The following is a 13559-nucleotide window of genomic DNA, read 5'->3' as shown; positions in this document are numbered from 1 at the left end:
CTGGTGATCCGCCATTGGTTAGTCTGAGATGTGTAATATACGTTTTGGGCGGTTCAGTATGACCGGTGTGCTCCCGTTTCTGTCTTTAAAGTCCTGTCTGGTAAATATCCGGGCATTTCTTGCATACACAAAATTGCATCCTCTGATTTAAGATTGCACTGCAGCACATCAGTGTGACGTCATGTTTAGTATGACTGGTGCAGCTTTAGGTCAGTGTAATACAGTTACTGAATCACTTTACTTCTTAATACAGATGTTTGTATGGCAGTGTTTGACCATGTTATCAATGCTTTCATGTACAATCATTGTTAGTTTGATTGTGGATGTTCATCATGTTGAAAGTGACATTTTTAATTGGAGCAATATGTGCAGGTATGCAGGATTTTAGTAACACAGACAGAGCCTTTGTTGTGACAGCTAATGTATCCTTCATCTATTTTGAATGCTGTAAACATTAACAGACTTTTTGTTTTTATGGTAATTGTGTGATTTAGTAAGAAATCATTTTCTGTGATCATTTGACCCAGACCTTTGTATTTCCTTTTCTTTATGCACGTCGAGTAGAGGGTGTTACAAAATTGTCACAACACATCATAAAGATTGTATAATTGATTATTTTTTTATTCTGAGATCCGTTTTTAGCAATTTTCTGGCTCACTAAAAAAAAACAGATCGTTCCTCCTTTGACGGTAGTTCGGTCAATAATTCTGTCAGAAGAATAGTTTCATAATGACACTGTCATGAGAAAGAGCCTGGATCCTCAGACGTCAGCGGAAAAAAAAGGGTGTTGAAAAATATATCCATCAGGGACGCGTGTGTGTGTGTTTGAAAAGTTTTGGATCCTTAGCAACACAAGGGAAACACTTTATTTGTGCTTTATGCGTTGTGTGTGTGCGTGTGTGTGTGTGTGTGTGTGTGTGTGTGTGTGTGTGTGTGTGTGTGTGTGTGTGTGTGTGTGTGTGTGTGTGTGTGTGTGTGTGTGTGTGTTATTTGTCTTCCCGCTCATCAACTCCACCATCATACTAACCGAGCACCTGTGGACATCTGCCTACAGCCGGCGGTGATGTCCACACCTTCATTTTTCTCAGACAATGAGTGGAATCATTTCCCCCCTCGCACAGACCTCTACATCATTATTGACACCGAATTATTGATCAGGACCTCGGCTGCTAAATTACAACCTATTAGTCAAACTCTTTTCGCCCCCCGCTTTTGAAAAAGAACAGAGAGGAGGGAGAGGTTGATGGAGTGAGATTATGGAGACGTTTTATGATCTCTGAGGCCTTTTTTTTTTGTCATCACCAGATTGTGTTTTATATTCTGGATTTTTCCAGTTTTTTTTTTTTCCCGTCCTGTTCAGTTCATTTACGAGGCGGATGCAGATTAAACCGCAGACAAACGCACGCTCCTCTAGCACATTCTTCAAGCCCGTACTCTGATTCAACATTAGTTTAAAGAAGCAGAGGATCCAGGTGAAATCTACAACATTGAAGTTAGAGAGCACGCCAGCCACCTCACTTAATTTTTCCTCTTTTTTTTCTCCCCTTTTTTTTTTGATGTTGTGCCCGAGGCCTATCCTACTAAAGAGAAGTAATTTGGCTTATCTTATCCCAGAGACCTAGCAGCTGCTTTTTATTCTTTTTTTTTTTGTGAGCTCTTTTTTCTCATTTAGTCCAACAAAGATTGTCCTCATAGATTGACCTTCTCCGTGCCTGCGGGCCGTTGCCCTCATGCCAGTAACTAGATAACACACTCTATCAGAGATTTGAGAAAATCATTGGAAAAGCAGTGGGGCTGATAGTGGCATCAATCCTAACCTGACACCAGGCTGGGTCAACCATTTATCTCTCCACACCGCCTCTGGTCACAACAGCGGCCATCTTGCTCTGCTACATCCTTCTTTAATAACCTTGGCCACGTCTCTTTGCAGGCTGAGAGGATAAGACGCCGCCGCACTCCTTTGCGATCGCCGCCGCCGCTGTTTTGTTTGCATTTTTTTTTACCCGTGAAAACGCATTCACATTGTGTTTGAGATCGACGAGATACTCGTACACACAAAAACACACACACACACATGAGATGTGTCTAACAAGAGGGCCAGGGCTCACAAACTCGTTAGCGTAGGAGCTAATGGTGACTCCGCTGTCATTAATTCCCCGTGGTGTTTGACTTAAATGCTTCTATATTGGTGGAGGGAGAGATTCCCAGAGGCCTCCTAGCGCTGAGATCATTGTTTTTCACTTACTAACAATGAACTTATGATCAGAGCGCTGGGAGGCTTTTCAAAAAAAGCCCCGCAGGATCATTACAGACCCTCTGTGTGTGTGTGTATATGTGTGTGTATATGTGTGTGTGTACAGATCTATTTGTTGCCAATGAGGCCGGCGGAGCAGCAGTGTGTCCGAGGCTCATCTCGCTGCTCTGTGGCGCAGCCGGGATGAGAGTGGAGGTTAAATGGGGCGTCATCAATCTCAATGAAGTGCAATTATTTTCCCACTTATTAATCATTGCAGGCTAATAGCTGGTGGCAAAGCCGGGGCCCGCCATTTGTCAAACTTAGCAGATTTCTGTAATTTTGTTTCCCCCGTTTCCCCTCTAATGTTTGTGTAGACTTTGGCAGATATCTATGGAGGGCTGCAATAAGTCTGTGCCTCCAAGTATCTATCTCCTACCTGCACGGCAGAACTAACCCAACTTCTCGCCGTTTCGCCGTGTGAGTGATTCCCTCCATTTCAGAGCTGAGTGACTATTTCATGGTCTGTGGCAGAGCAGAATGGAGAGCTTTATTTGCAGGGTGCAGCATGGACGGACTATTGATGGTTAACTACGCCCAAACCCTAACAAACTTCGACCATCACTCCACACTATAGGATAGTTTGCAGCTATAAGATCGGCATGCACGTGTGTTTTACTGGACATTACGAACAATTAGCATTCAGGGCTTTATGATAAAAGTCAGAAGTGGAGCCAGTTGGAACCGAACGAGGTCATAGTTACTGTAAAGCCGTTTTCACATATGCACTCCGGATAATATCTAGATAATTATGGGAGGACTGCTCCGGAGATTCTCCTGACCTGGCTGTTCACATATGTTCCTCTCACAGCTGGAGACTATCCCTGTCAGAGGGGAGGGGGGGGGGGGTCTCCTAAGATCAGACGTGACATAACAAAACAACGCGGAAATAGCAGACGCTACACAATGCTATGACAATATTTGCCTTTATATCAAGGCCATGTGTAGTCCAATGGAATGACATCATCAACAAATGAGAAGAACAACATACTGACAAACAGAAAACTCGTTAAGTCAGACACTTTTAACATCGTGTAATAGTCACTGTAAATAAATGTCATTCTCTTCCTATTGGCTCGTGCTGAATATCCTGCTGCGTTCTCACATCAGCTCTCTCAGACTTGCTGCAGATAAAACACTAAAGGGGTCAGGCAGGAGAAACTCCGGGTGACGTCCAAGCGAAAAAATGTGGCTGTTTGCCTTCACACACATGCAGCCCCTCTGGTTAATCTCCTGGTGTTTTCAGGAGATTTCCATATGTGTGAAAAGGGTTTAAGAGTGACTCAATTCAGTGTGTGTCACATTTTAAGCCTATATTAGGCCTAACTATGTACCTGCTAGAAAACGTTACAACTTGAAAACTCCTCACCTTCCATCTCGTTCTCTTTCCCAAGGCATCAAACACTGACGCTGGGCCACACCCCTCGGAGTCTTATAGTCACGAAGAAGGTCGGGGTGAGACCCACCAGGCTTTGTTAACCCTAATATTAGTGTGGATGGCTTTTTCTATTCTAGCTGAAGCAATAAAAGTAAGTTTATATTGTGGTTTTACAGACAAGGATCACAACAGGCTTTACATCAACAAAATCCAACACACAGAAATTAAAGCCTGAACTGAGCCACATAATAAATATCCTGCAAGACTAAAATGATGCATAACCAGGTCCAATAAAAAGCACAAAACTGCCATAGTAAGTTGATTGATTCAACATGTATCTGTGCGAACTGAAGCTGTTTTTTAAAAGACTCAGCACAGTCAGTAGTTCATATAGATGTAGGCAGAGACGTGCAAAGGTTCCCCACAAGTCAAAAGTCTGCAGGATGGACAGCAGATGCAGCGAGTTTGACCTTAAGGAACGAAGTGATGAGTCTGAAATTGGGTAAAATATTATAGTAAGAGAAAAACTCATCTTTGTGACAATTCTAAAGACCGAGAAAGACTGCTCAGTGCGGGGACAAGGGGCTATTAATGAGCCGAACATCACAGATGATGTGAGCAGAACGCCTAGTCCAGTTTAGGTCAGACTGAGGAGTATGTAAATCGACCCCCAACTTCATTATCAAGGTGTGTTAGTCCGACTTCAACAGATTCAGACTCAAATGTTTCCATGCACTTTTAAAGGTTTTTAGTCAGAATAACACAATAGATTGATTTTTTTCTAATGAGCATGTCTCTTAACTGTGAGAGGAAACCCGAGCACCCGAAGAGAACCCACTTATTGCACAGGGAGAACATGCACACTGAACGGCACCCTGCACCTCATGATTCGAACCATAAAACCTTCTCGCTGTTGGGGCGACAGCGAGTACAACTGCACCCCCATGCAGCCCAGTTGGAAATGTCCACGGGTCAAATTCAGCCTCAAACTTTCACCTGAAAGCAGTTTGAGTGCAGTCACAGCTTACAAACCACATCCTGCAGTACACCTGTTCATCAGATCACTGCTCAGAAAGAAAAAAAACTAGATTTACTGATAATGCTTTGTGACCCTTTAAGCTCTTTGTTTCAGTTGAACAGCTCGCTGCTTTACTGGTTTGATTGGCTGTTATTCCTCTCTTAACACTCGTTTTTAAAACCCAGCCAGTCACGTCAGGCAAATCTCTGACAGACTGGACTAAACACTTCCCACAGAGCAGCTAGAAGAGTCATACATCGTGTTTTTTGTTAGAGGAGATCAAAACACAGCTACAGCATTTTGTGACTTAATGGAAAGTATGAGCGCTCAGTGACAGAACTCCTCCCCTTCCTACCACATCTCAATAACTGTGACCAACTGATGAATGACATAACCTACCACATGGCCCTTAGTGGCCTCTGCAAGCCCCAACGCCAACACTACCACTCCTCTACCACGTGTGTCCTGATGGCCCCTTCAACTCAAACATGAAACAAGAGCCAGCACACCACCAGGGTCATCAGGTGGGCACCTCCTTTCACCGGTGTTACATCAAGTTAGGGCCCATGACACCTCGGAAAGCCTTGAGAGTTAGCTCCATCCTCCCCCTCCCCGTGCTCTCACCCCTATCATACCCACATGCAGAGCTTCTTTGTGCTTTCTATATGTAGAAAACCTATATTCCTATTGCCAGCATTGCATATGAAATTACATCATGTTTTGTCCTTCAATGTGGCATCTTAAACACTACAATACCCATGAGCCTCAGCAACCACTGCAATGGTGAAGAGATGTTGCAAATTCAAATGACGTATTAGTTGATTAAATATATATTAAATGATATGTATACGTAATAAATGATGGTAGATTTTGTTATTCTGAGCCCCACTATTTTGTTTGACTTTAAAAAAACAGCATTTTTTTGTGCACCAAGGAGTCATCTTCAGTCGCAAATTAGACATTTAAATAAAGATGAAAGATTTAAAACTACACCACAAGAAGATTAGCAAAGAGACAATCATCCCGCTTTGTCCACAGGGGGCGCCAAAATCAACAGATGCTGAAAGTTCCCCAAGGAGCTTTAAGTTAATTTTACTGATGAGATTATTATGCCTTTTTGAAAGCTTGACTTGTTCTTGTAAAGATTTATCGTTACATTGTGGTGCGATCATTTTAGAAGAGAAGAGAAGACTTTGCTGTCTTTTTGGAGGCAATAGGTAAACATTTGTCTTAGACGTATGTGTGATGTATGTCTTTAAAACACAAGATAACACTCCTATACAGATATACAAACTAAAAATAGACACAATAGATGTACGTAAAAAGAAAGCACCAGGTTGCTAGTGGTGAATATTGAATGTGGTGTTCAGTGTTAATATGAAGTGCTATGTGCAGTGCGAGGTGGCAGGCTGACTTTAAAGTGTCTTTACTCGTTTGGATTCATGTCAATTTTATGAATATTTTCTTCACAAAGCGACTCTGTACCTTTGTCCTGAAGGCAGAAGCTGAAAGTGATGATTTAATGAATGACTGTGGTCCTTCTATAAAGCCCCCCCCCCCCCCCCCCCCCCCCCCACGTCGTAAATAAAATAATCATATTCTTTTCATTCAAGCACAGGTCACTGCAGCACCTTGTTAGCATTCGTTGCATTCTGTGAAACCTGGAGAAGATGATCATATATGAAGTTCACAGCTGCAGGAAAAAGCCTTTGTTGCCTGCAGACACAGAGTTTTTGAGGATCGACTGCAGGATGAGGAGGATCAGCAGATCAGCCGCTCTGTGTGCCAGATGTGTCAGGCAGTGTTTGCTAGAAAAGACAAGACAACTATTTATGTTAATGTCTTTTTTTCTGCTTTAATTCTACTATTTATGCTTATGTTTTTATGTCTTAATTGTTTTTAATGTTATAAAGTTTAAAATGTCAGCGTTAACTACATATTTTTTCCATGAGTGTGTGTGTGTGTGAGAGAGAGAGAGAAGGAAAGATGTGACTAAAATTTGGATTATCATATAAAAATGTAAATGTTCATCTCATTCAATAATGTGTAATTTGACTCACAGTAATGTAAGCCCGACGTTCACAGCACTTGATTTCAGTGTCAATAAGAGACACAGTGGTGCATAAATAGTTTGGCTGTGATTATGTGTAATGTGCCCTCAGCTAAACGATCAGGAGCAGGCGGCAGAGAAGTGACACAATAACACAGCCGTGTGGACGGGTTGGGTCTGACAGCCTTTTCCCTGGGAGCTGCTGAGAATGTGTGGATTCATGTGTGGACACTGTGAGACATCTAGTGGTGGAAAGGGGAAATACACCCAGCTGTATACAAATGTTGGTGTATGCTTTTCTTTTCTTGTCTTTTTTAACCATACACAAGATTACAGTATTTTAAGGTTAATGCAAAACATGATCATACTTGTGTTTATTTTTGTAGTGAAAAGCTCGAAGGATGGGGAGAAAAAAAAACGTACAATAACTCAATTTATTTTTCGCCCAATTCTTGAGGTTTTAGTTAAAGCTCCTGTGGGGAGTTTTTATAAGGTTATGAAACAGTCTTAAATTAATTCTGATGCCTCTTTATGAGGTACAAAAGAAAGCTAGATCATCAGGGAGAAGATTATTTCTACATTGTTAATTTAGTTGTATATGCCTATATGCTGCCTGGGGGGGGGGGCTTTAAACAGGGGGGGCTTTAAACAGCCCACTGAAGGCACAGACTTTTTTATTTTTTTTAATTCTACGCCAAAGATTCACTGCGAGTTGCAAGTTAGACATTTACTCATAGAATGTTTAGATTTTCCTCAAAACAATGCTTACACATGAACAAGACGAGATAAGCGTTCTCCACTTTTCGGAGACTCTCTCCTCAAACAGGATGTCTTTTTTATTTGATATTTTCCCTTCATGACATCACAAAGGGCAGTAACCCCTCCCCCCAGGTGGGGTGACACTCCCACAGCTTGGTGTTTGTTCTAACCCTCTGAGTCTGCCTTCTCAGCGCAAACAATAGGGCATGGTGCGAGAAAGCCCGAGCCACATCCCCTTCCAGAGAGGGGGCGTGGTCAGACACAGCTCATTTGCATAATTTATTATTTTATTTTATTTTATTTATCCTTTATTTTAGCGGGGAGAACCCACTGAGATCGAGGTCTCTTTTTTTCAGCAGCGATACAATAAATTATAGAACAAGAAAAAAAACACAGTTGAAATAAAAACATACATGAATGCAAACCCATGCCCTGGAAAAAAGTCATATTTTTAAGCAGTTGCAATTATTTTCCGTTAGTAGTTCAGACACTAGCTCTGTAAAAACACGGTATGATACAAGGGACGCCTTCATTTTAAAATTGTTCCACATATTGGGTGCAGAAACACTGACAGCAGTCTGTCCCCATTCAGTCCTAACTCTAGGTGATTTTTAAAGTGACCCAGTTCTGGTTGAATGGAGTCAGGTAAGGAGGGAGTTTACAAATCAGACCAAATCATATATTCTGTAAATATACAGAATAATGTGCTGCTTCTGTAGACCCGACGAGGGCCAGCCTACAGAGTGATACAGGTCACAACGGTTTGTGCAAAATCTGTCATCTGTGATTAAAAAAAGAGCATATGATTTAAAGCTACAGACACAGAAACAGCATGGTTTATTCTCATATTCTTATTGTATTGTTGTAATTTATATTATTCAAACCAGAGACCTGCGTAACAAAACTCGTTCTTGAACATGTACCTACATGCTCTGCAATAACAACAAACCGCCTTGAAATATCTGGGTTTTTCTTTCATCCTGTACAGACCTGTCCTCACCACTAGAGGTCCCCCTTGTGACAGGAAAGGAAGGGACCATCAGGTAACAACAGGTGACACACAACAGGCCAAATCTTCTCTTGTATGTTAATGTATCCATTCACTTTTGATTGAACTGAACTCTCGTATTGTTCTAAGACATTCACAAAGTATTTCACCCAGATGCTGGATAGGATCCGTGCAAGCTGGAAAAATAATCTGCCAAAAAACCTTTTCACTCATAAATTATTACCACCTTCCAAAATGAGTTTGTAATTAGTTTCGATCACAAAAGATTAATGGACGAAATGATGCAATCGGTTTTGCAACATTATGAAATTGTTCCAGCTCAAAGCCCTGAAAACACACGAATCATAGTGGAGATCAAATGTTACCTTCTTTCATTTCCTGCCAATGCTTTCATAAAAAAAAAAAAAACAGCTGATTTATTAATGTCCAAAACAATTTCAGATTTGATTAATGAGCAGTCAATGTATAAATTAAATATTGCTGATTGTGTTGTTTTTAGTCTTGTTTCTGGGGTGGACTGCTCTTTTTCCTGGAGCCCACACAGATCCACCACGAGCTCCACATATGGTCACGAAGTCTCCGCCCAGCTGACAGGAGGCTCTCCCGCTGTGTGTGTGTGTGTCCCCGCCCAGCGCGTCAGTGTGTACGGAGAGAGAGATAACACTGGAAACAGGGCAGGGTCTGTTTTCACATGAGAGCAGCACTGGTGGATGCGTGCGCACTCACAGCTTTCTGTTTCGGTAGATGTCAAAGCACTCGCATGCACCGATACGAGGCTTAACTTGGACCCTGCTGCTCCCGCGTTGGTCGTGTTTCCTGTGGGCGTTGCTGCGCTGCCACCGGCGGCGTTGCACAACTTCTGGAAGTATGTGGATTTGTTGTGAGAGCTGACGAGGAATGCGCGCATTTGTTGGGTTTTGTTGGGGTTTTTTTTTTTTCTCCTCTTCGGATCAGTGTCGTGACTTCGGACCAACTTCGACGTTATCTTGTGTTTGTTTAAGCGTGCATCGTCAGTAAACATGCAGCATGGTGTGTAGTTGCAGCCCGACCTTTAACAGACTGTTTACCTGCGTTGAGTCGGAGAGAGGTTGCACGTCGTGCCTGTGCAGAGGCTCCATGGGAAACCGCCGCGCGTAACGCTGGCTCTCCATGGAGGACTGGTGGAGGAACCCGACACTTTAAGATAGTGAGAGACACTCGAATCAAAAATGAGTCAATACCAGGATGGGATATCCTTGCCGGTGCCTTGCTTCGGAGCTTGTCCCGGCAGAGAGAGCCTCGGCGTGGAGAGCAGCAGCAGCAGCGTTGGAGGATGCACCCTCGGCATTCCCGCAGCTGGAACTTTCTGGCAGGACTCGGTGGTGCCTGGCGGAGGAGGGCTGAGTCCGACGACCGTGGGGTGTCCCATGGACGGCGGAGGGCTGCTCTCCACCGGGAAGTCGACCAAGAACAGGCCGGTGACGGTGGCCTATGTGGTGAACGGAGAGGCGAGCCAGCAGAGCAACGCGGAGAGCATGGCGCTGCAGTGTTTAAAGGACGCCTGTGACACGGCGGGGAGCAAGCTGGAGACCGTCAACTTCGGGAAGCTGGACTTTGGGGAGACTGCGGTGCTGGACCGCTTCTACAATGCAGGTGAGTCAGGGGAGGAAAAGAGTGCATGGTCCTTTCAAATGCAAACTCCCAAAACTGCCTCCATCAAGTAAATATCAGAAGTAGTCTACAAATGAATGAAAGATGCAAAATATTTGTGATCTTGCATGAAACATTTAATGCACTGTACAAGCATTTACGCAGTTGGCCCTTTAAGAATGATGAACCTATCAAATCAGATGTCTCCATCAGGAGTCTGTCACCCCTGGACATGGAATGACGTCACGATGGTGTTCCCCAGGAAATCTTGCCTCACTTTCAAGTGAGGAGGTCAGATGACTTTGATTTGATGCTTCAAACTAAAACGATAGAGCCCACTGATACCTGTTTTGATACCATGGCAACAACAACAAAAAATGAAGTCCAAGGCAGCCAATATTGGGTGATTTCTTCTTTTTAATTAAAAGTTGCAGGAAAACTCCATCACACTGTCTAAAGTGCACAAATACATGTCTCCTTTTTTCCTCTGGCAGCTTAGGTTCAAAATATTAATAGATTTTTTTAAACTTTTAAATTTTTTTTACAGCTTTTGTACCTTCGATTATTGAAATAACGGAGATTGTAGTTTACCAACACGTGGTATCAGGAGGTATCAACCTCTCACCTCTCTCTTTGAAGCTGTTTATCTGATCACAGATTCTTATCCTGCCAGTCAGAACTGAGGGTTATTGATCAGGTGTCGTTTGAACAGGTTGATCAGGTTTCTCAGTCGTCTGTGAATTCTATGAAACGGCTTCATTGTGTTTCCAGAAGCCTCCCTGAAATTCTCCAGGAATGTTCAGGAGTGCATTCTGTGCTATTGTAACTGTTTTGCCTGGATGCCCAGAGGTCCCCTGAACACATCACACAGCTCTCTCTGCATGTCAGGGCTTGAGAGGCTGCAGCTTTTTTTTTTTCGTGTCCCACTTATTTCCACACCGTGCCGAGCTGAAGAGCATCGTCGCAGTTGTTTCATTTGCTCCACAAATATGTGAGTGGGATTGTTTTAGTTTTCCTCCGTGCATAGTTTCCTTCTTCCATTGTGCGCCGTCTTTTTATTGTGCCGGAGTGTCATCATGGGTTGAGCCATGAGGCTGGACTTTCCACTGGAATCTACAAACCCACTTTCCCCTCCTGTTTCTACTGTATGTGTAGTAGTTAGGTTCTGATCCTGCTGGAAATGTGCAGCTGTATAGTAAACATGAAAAAGAAAAAAAAAAAACTCAGTGGAAAGAAGACTGTGGTGAAATAAGAAGCAGCTGTAATGTACAGAGCGGCTCTGTCAGTGTGCGGACGAGACGAGAACAGCAGCCAGTGTTTGTTTTGACTCAGATATTTGGTGTCAGGATTTGTTCAGCAGATATCGCAGGAGCAACATGACCCGGATGTCTATGAAGTCTTTCAAAGAACAAACACAAATAAATCCAGCATACAGGATATAAGGAGGTAGAGGGTCTGTCTCCTGTCCAGGGACGACACATGTTGATTAGCTCACATAGCTAAGTGGCTGTACACTGTCCCTGTCAAAAATCAAATCCAAAATACATAAAACATTCTGTGGAAAGTTGGAGATTTTCTGTTTTGTTCCAAGTTAAATGTGAAACTACACTTATGATAAAGTTTTATGCAAAGAAAAAGTCAAATCTAAAATGTCATATTGGTTATTTGTCAAACGATTTAATCCATCCATCCATTTATTATCTACACCGCTTTGTCCCGTTTGGGGTCGCAGGGGGCTGGAGACGATCCCAGCTGTCATTGGGCGAGAGGCGGGACAGTCAATCACAGAGCTGACATGTAGAGACAGACAACCAGCCACACTCATGGACAATTTCAGAGTAATCAGTTAACCTAACGAGCATGTCTTTGGACTGTGGGAGGAAGCCGGAGTGCCCTGAGAGACTTCACGCATGCACAAGTGAGAACATACAAACTCCACTCAGAGAGGCTCCTGTCAGACCGGGATTCGAACCAGGAACCTCCTCGCTGTGAGGCGACATTGCTCCACCGTTCAGCCCCAAACTATTTAATGAATGATGAAAATAAATGGTAGACGTAATGATAATGAATCTGCAGTATTTACCGACAGTTTTGATTCCAGTGTTTCTGAAGTTCCACGTCACTTAAAAGTGCTGACCTGAATGTAAAACTAAAGATTTATTGTGTTTAGTGTCCTTGTAAAGACAAAAGCAACAAAGCAGAGTGTAAAAGGTAACTGTCAGTAGAAAATACTGTCAGTAAATAACTAAAAACAAGTAAAAGATTCCTCTAATTGTTTTAATTTGATTCACTAATATGAAAAAAGAAAACATCAAAACTGTTTACTGTTAAAAAAAAATCACAAAAATGTTTTTAGTACCTGCATCAGGCGTTTTCAGTAAGAGCATCCCAGTGAAACCAGACGGTTGTACAGTTTCTGTTCAACACGAGACCGGCTTGTGTTGCCTGTCATAACATCGCGCGTTATTAGTTGTGCAAACATCAAATTCTCCTTTTTCCCCTGTTTTGTCCTCTTCAGTGGAATTCTCTCATAATTCACGAGGGAGGGTCGAGGTATTTTCCCAGAAACACGCGGCTGTGTCTGTTCAAACACACACTGCTTTCATCCTCTTCCTGCACAAGTGTGTACCAGAGACGAAGGCCAGACAACAACAACAAAAAAAAACTTTAAACAATGAGCTCAGAGAGGCAGACGGAAAGTTTGTGGGTCTCTGTTAAATTTGGAAAGAAAATTTTGCCAGATTGGAGTACATCATGTTCCTGAGTGTCCTTAAAAAGGATGTTTGGCAGAGAGATGACAGAGGCTGATTGTAAAGCCTCCAACCACGGGACATTTTCTAGGAAAAATTCAGCCGGCACTTCAGCCAGCAGTAATGACTAACCTCATGTCATTGTTAAGAGGGTTTGTCTAATTATTAGAGTTGTGAGAAAAAAATCAATTTATGTAAAAATGTCTTATCTTCTGAGTTTTAAATAGATTCATAACTCATACCTGCTAAGTGCTAAGGTTAGCTCTTTAATTTGGTAGAATGGCAAATGGAGCAGCTACAATTTCAGCTAGTCTCACAGATGACTGGAGTAGACCCTGAAATGTGTAATGGAAAAATCGACTTTGAATCGTGAATCCAGAATTGAATCCAGAATTGAATCCAGAATTGAATCGAAAATAGATTCTCAAATCTGAATCCTGACCCCAAGAACTGATATCGAATCAGATCGTGAGACACCCAAAGATTCCAAGCCCTACCAATGATGCACAGATCCAACTTTCTGAGCTCTGATACCGATCTGATACCTGGGCTTTGGGTATCTGCCCATATCAATAACAGCCTGTCCCGATATCGGTGTTAAATTAATAACTCATTTTCCTCACTGTGAGGATGAGACGTGTAATCATTAAAGGAAGAATGTGCGACACATAAA

The 13559-nt window shown here is 42.6% G+C and overlaps 1 protein-coding gene across 1 annotated transcript in view; it reads left to right on the top strand.

Moving 5' to 3' along the window:
• The first annotated feature begins 9206 nt into the window (after positions 1 to 9206).
• The window catches only part of map3k5 (mitogen-activated protein kinase kinase kinase 5), an 81735-nt gene continuing 77382 nt past the window's right edge, over positions 9207 to 13559 (top strand). Inside the window, exon 1 of the mRNA XM_061051662.1 lies at positions 9207 to 10139. Coding sequence (XP_060907645.1) covers positions 9716 to 10139 — 424 coding nt within the window. The 5' untranslated portion in view covers positions 9207 to 9715. The remainder of the gene's footprint in view (positions 10140 to 13559) is intronic.

This window comes from Labrus mixtus, chromosome 12 (genome assembly GCF_963584025.1).
Source record: "Labrus mixtus chromosome 12, fLabMix1.1, whole genome shotgun sequence".
NCBI lineage: Eukaryota > Metazoa > Chordata > Actinopteri > Labriformes > Labridae > Labrus > Labrus mixtus.
The sequence above is the reverse complement of the archived record's forward strand: the minus strand, read 5'-3'. Positions and strand labels throughout refer to the sequence as shown.